The sequence below is a fragment of the Chironomus tepperi genome, unplaced genomic scaffold (genome assembly GCF_022539635.2).
Source record: "Chironomus tepperi strain 1889 unplaced genomic scaffold, CSIRO-AGI_Ctep_v1 contig_179, whole genome shotgun sequence".
Classification (NCBI taxonomy): Eukaryota; Metazoa; Arthropoda; class Insecta; order Diptera; family Chironomidae; genus Chironomus; species Chironomus tepperi.
The window spans coordinates 19,109-24,623 of NW_027226301.1; the positions used below are offsets into that span (position 1 = coordinate 19,109).

The 5,515-nt window shown below is 35.0% G+C and overlaps 1 protein-coding gene and 1 non-coding gene across 2 annotated transcripts; both read left to right on the forward strand.

Annotated features, from left to right (window-relative positions):
- The first annotated feature begins 1,404 nt into the window (after nucleotides 1-1,404).
- TRNAS-UGA (transfer RNA serine (anticodon UGA)) lies at nucleotides 1,405-1,486 on the forward strand. Its single transcript has one exon. It is a non-coding gene; the product is annotated as a tRNA-Ser (tRNA).
- A 1,015-nt stretch (nucleotides 1,487-2,501) lies between these two features.
- Nucleotides 2,502-4,663, forward strand: LOC139089613 (chymotrypsin-like elastase family member 2B). The gene is made up of 3 exons (XM_070639195.1): nucleotides 2,502-2,784; nucleotides 3,437-4,136; nucleotides 4,519-4,663. Exons 1-3 carry the CDS (start codon nucleotides 2,583-2,585, stop codon nucleotides 4,661-4,663), a joined length of 1,047 nt encoding a protein of 348 aa, XP_070495296.1. The 5' UTR covers nucleotides 2,502-2,582.
- The last annotated feature ends 852 nt before the right edge of the window (nucleotides 4,664-5,515 follow it).

The following is a 5,515-nucleotide window of genomic DNA, read 5'->3' on the forward strand; positions in this document are numbered from 1 at the left end:
AGTATTGTCGCCAAAGGAGTGATTCCAGTCCTATTTTAAAATGTAGGCCAAAGTTTGAGTGCGGTGGCTTGGTGAACCCTCACTCGTTATACTACACTTAGCTCTAAGGTACATAAAATGCGAAACTCTGGATGTTTCAGATCTAAAAAGCGATTTTAGTTATTTGTTGCACTTCAAATCCAACTTTAAACTGATTTGGTGCCAAAAAAAGGCCGAGTTCCTTTAATTTTTGCTTTCCAGAAAAGCAGAACTCCAGGTTGAGTTAAATTTTGTATCGAAAAGTAGGCTCGACTTCATTCAAAACCCTAATTGACTTTGAGCTCTATTGAAAAGCTTTAAAATTCAAAACTTATTGAAATTTAGTTGAAACATGCAAAATAAATATTTATTTAATTACTAAACTGATGACAAATAAAACATTTAATACTCTGAATGACCGGCAAGTAATATTCAGTTCTAAAATAATACAAGAATAGTCAACATTTGTATTAGGATGTTTTAATTTTATGTGAAATTAAATTGTAATACTAGAAAAAATATCTGAAAAAATGTGGGAATTTTTGTGAAAATTGTCAATAATTGTTGTTATTTGCTAGTATTTAATACATTTCCATGTTATGCATTGTGTTATTTGAAGTGCAGCAGCAGGAAATATCACAATTTTTAGATTTAGGCTCACAATTTTGAGTATATTGGAATTGATTTTTCTCAATCAAGTCTAATAAATTTAAATTGTTTAATTGTCAATAACTACTTCATCTTGCTTTCGGGATCGCAATCGAGATATCCCGGGCGATACTGATAATTTATCGGGACCGGGACTCAATTATCACACACACCTAAATACGTGCTCATGAGTATAATCAATCAATATTATTGAGTGTGCTTAATTTTGTTAGCATGATCATGAACATGTTCTTTGTTTGACAGGATTAGGTGACATCTTTGCAGTTGCGAAGCAAAACATCATTTTTGAAGAGTTCTTGAGACTTTTTCATCGAAAACTCTAAAAATGTTTAGATTTTTTTCAGATGGGGTAGGAACGGGGTATATGAACTAAAATGCAAACCTGCGTTACTTAACCGAACTCAATAAGCAAGGAAATAAATTTACATCAACAAAATTTATATTATTCAACCAATGTACCTAAAAATTGCCATATTTAAATCTTCACAGTGACTAATAAAAACAATACTGAAAAGAAAAATAATTAAAGAATATTTCAAAAACTTTAAATTCACACAAAGATCCATTTTACAACAAAAAAAGCTTTTAATAATAAATCGTGATCTAAGGTTTGCATGATTATCTTGAAACAGCACAAAAAAAGGAATAATAAAAAAAGAAGTGAAAATGAAACATTGAAGAAAGCTTTATAGCAAAAACGAAAATATCCAATTATCAGCAGTTGTGGCCGAGTGGTTAAGGCGTCTGACTTGAAATCAGATTCCCTCTGGGAGCGTAGGTTCGAATCCTACCAGCTGCGAATTAATTCAATGATATGGTAAAGTTTACTTTTTTGGTAGATTTTTAATTTTTTTAAAAATTAATTATGGAATTTTTTGAGATGAGAAGTTTTGGCATTTTAAAGGTCCACGTTCAAGTCTAGGAATAAACATATTTTTTTTTTTGAAATTTAAATTTTTTTTAGATTGAACTTCCAGAGTAGATTATGCTTACTTAACAGGCAATGAGACCGCTTTTAGATGTCATATTGCATTTATGTACCATAAAAGTATAGTACTTACCAGTTAAGGCTTCTTACTAACTTTAATCATGATCCTATTTGGAGCTTAGTTTGCAACAAAATACTTTTCACTTGACTCTGTTGCTAGCCAGTCCTGTTTGCATTCTGTTCCTTTTTTTTTTGTGCATTTTGGGTTCGGAGATAACTGGTTGTAAGCCATATCCTGATATTGAGGCTGCCACAATTCAGTTAGGCTTTTAATGTATCCTATTAAGTAGAATTCCAGCGGTGCATTTAATGGTAACAGGGAATACCAAAAGAAGGCATACCCTTGATAATTGATCAGCTTCAGATTAAGACTTCAGCTTCTTCAATTCATCGAGGAGGTTAAGTAAATAGATAGTCATCGATGACATAGTACAATGGTGGACAAATCTGTGTGTCTTGGCTAGGGCGGCCATCTGCTGCATTTCTCCTTTACTGCTGTATCCCGATTTTTCAAAATTTGTTCGATATTTAGCGAAAATCCTGAGGTCATCCTAGCCTCCTGTGCAGTGACACTAAAAATGATTAGAAATGTCATGAACCACAAGCCGTGTGTGGTTCTGATCGAAAGTTATCAGATCCAAGATGTGCTGTAAACAACACAACGCTGCCCGCTACTGACTAACTAGTTAGTAAGTTTATATAAATGATGCAATAGCAACAACTTAAGAAATTTGTTAATTAAATTATTCCAATTATCAAAAAGACATTTGATTTTAGATTCACAAAAATATATTTTATCGTCATTTGTTGTCTGGATTTTCTTTAGTGTGGATCGTGCCTGAAAAATTCCAAAAATTGTAATAAATTCCAAAAAAATTGTAAAAAATTAATTAAAGTGATCAAAAAAATGTTAAAAATCCTCCAAATTTTCCTAATTTTACTTCCAATAATCTATGTAAAATCAGATGAAAATTGCGGACATTTAAAAAAGAGCAACGACACAAACTTAAATGATGCTAATTGGCCTTGGCTTGCTTCACTTTTTTATTACTTCAATGGACAGTATTTTTGTAGCGGAACGTTAATTAGTGATAGACATATTTTGACTGGTAAGTGGAATCTTATTAGCTGTATTCAGGGTGTTTTCGGTAGATTTGATATTTGTTAGTGACTGTGGCTTTATACTTGAATGTCTTTTACTAAAAGCTATAAGATGTTAGTTTAGTCCTGTTTACCTCAAGCTGCTTTCTTTGTACATGTTGAGTTTGAAAATGGTCGGTTGTAAGCCTTACCATCCCTAGCTTATTTGTGGGGCTGCTACCTTTCAGACAAGATGCTTTGGATAGGATTTTACTCTATCCTTTCATTTGCTTATCCCAACACATAGTTCTGTCATCAGCGGTGATATCCGGGCATCGACTCAATTGGCCGACTTAGTCGATCAAAAATCCAGCATGTAGACGGTGTGGCTCTGAATTGGTGACGGATTCGATTTCCATGTTCTACTAGGTTAGAATCACGCTTACCCGGTGCTGGATTTTGGATGAATTAGACGACTTGATTGTGATAGAATTTTTGAATATTTCGTCATTAAAGGGTCAAGCTCAAGACTCATTCTGGCCTATGTTCAGCCTTCCTACTCCAATTACATCTACATACTCTTAACATCACTCAATTAGAATCATTCTGTCCTTTAAAACCCAAAATTAAGTCAGTCTACAAACCCAAAATCTGACAATTTATTAATCTATTCTCCCACAGCTGCACATTGCTTCAGCGGATCAAATTTCTCAACCCCACACCAGCAAGTCTTTGTAATCCTCGGTCACAATAACTTCACTAAAATTTCACCATTCGAGCAAATCCGAAACGCAAGTGACATAAAGCTACATCCAAATTGGAAGAAAATTGATGGAAATTATGACTCGGACATGGCAGTTCTGACCCTCAGTGATCCAGTGACATTCACAGATTATGTGCAGCCAATTTGCTTACCAAAATCGACTAAAAAATCTGAATCCGATGAACTTCATGACTTGGCCGTGACTGGACATATTGCTGGATATAAAAAGTCACACAACAATCATCAAATTTCATATTTCCAGTCAAAAATCGAGAACATAACTTCATGTCTTTTTGGGGATGAGACATCATGCTCAATTCACAGCGATGAATTCAACTGCAACTCTGTGTCTGGCAGTGGATTTTATGCTCAAAAAGACAGCACATCTTCATACAAAATTTATGGAATTTTCTCTAAAGGAATCAATGAAGATGACAGTGAATTTTGTGGACTAAACAATTTTGTGATTTTCATGTTCGTAGCTCAGTATGTTGATTGGATTAAGTCGGTGATTAATGAGCCATTTTTGGGACAAAAGAGGACAGGAAAGGAACTGACAGGAAAGGAACTTATAGGATCAAATGAAATATTTTGTGATTATCGGTGGAATTATGAACAGTTGAGTATGAATTTTTGCGGGGATTTTTGGGTTGGATGTGCTGTTTTTGGGATGAATTAGGTTTGGCTGATCATCAAGTCGGTTAATTGATCCAAAATTTGGTACCAGGCAGGCCTGACTTTGGTATAGTGCCGGATTAAAGTCAAATTTGTTCGGATTTTTGATCGATTAACCGATTTGAGCTATTCTGGTTGACAGGGGCGGGTAAACAGGCCATATGGAAAGGTTTGGGGGTCAACCCCCTTATTTGTATGTTTAGCTGATCAACAAACTTGGAAAATTCTCCAATTTTAATCAGAATTTGTGTCAATTTGCCCCAAACTTCTTCCAAAAATTCAAATAATTTTCTTAATTTTTGAACCATAAAAATTCCATTTTCAGGTCCGAACCAGTCTACACATGCATCGTTCGAGGTCTAACAATTCCATCGCCATACACCGAGCTATCCAACAACATCTCAGGACGTCATCGTGAAGATGACAACGACCTTGATGTCATCTCTATTTGGTTAGAATCCGTTACATAACGAAATCCAGCACAATTTACCTTCCCGACATGACTAACGAAATGACCAAAAGTTCCCAAATTCCAAAAAATCTTTGGGTCAGTAAGTCAAATTTGAAGTTTGTTGAGAGGACTAATCAAGTTGCAGCCATGGACAAATTTGACCATTTTGTAAAAGCTTTAATGAGAATGACATTGAAGAGTTTGACAATACACTTTTACTGATTTAGTAAATTTAGAGATTTTATGGATCTACAGCAACAAAATCACAGATTTAAATGAAATTCTATTCAGAAATCTCCAAAAATTGAGAATTTTTGATGTCCGCAATAATTTACTCCAATATTTACCGCCAAAATTATTCTCACACAATCCAAACTTAAAAGTCGTCAATTTTAGCTTTAATTCCTTGAAAAAAATTGACATTGACTTTAGTGGATTTAAGAGCATTAAATGGATTGTCTTTGATGGTAATGAATGCATTAAGACAAGTTACTGTAAGATCTTTGACTGTTTAAAGTCATTGAAGCAATTGCAGGGGGTGATTAATAGGGATTGTTAAGGAAATGGTTAATTGATGGGGGTTTATGGTTTGGGGGTGTTTCCAGGGAGTATTAGGGGAGTAGCTAGGGATTGGCAGAGGTATATCCAAGAACTAGCAGAGGAGTAGCCAGGTAGTAGCATAGGTGTATACAGGAAGAAGCAGCAGAGTAGCCAGAAAGGGGAGATGAGGGGCGAGGGGGTCGGAGGGAGAGGACGGGGGTTGAAGGGGGAAGAAGGGGGAAGGAGGGGGAAAATTGCATAAATTGCAATCATTTAGTGGATATTCTGGGTTTTTTCACAAAAAACCCTAGCAAAATCCAGATATTTCTTC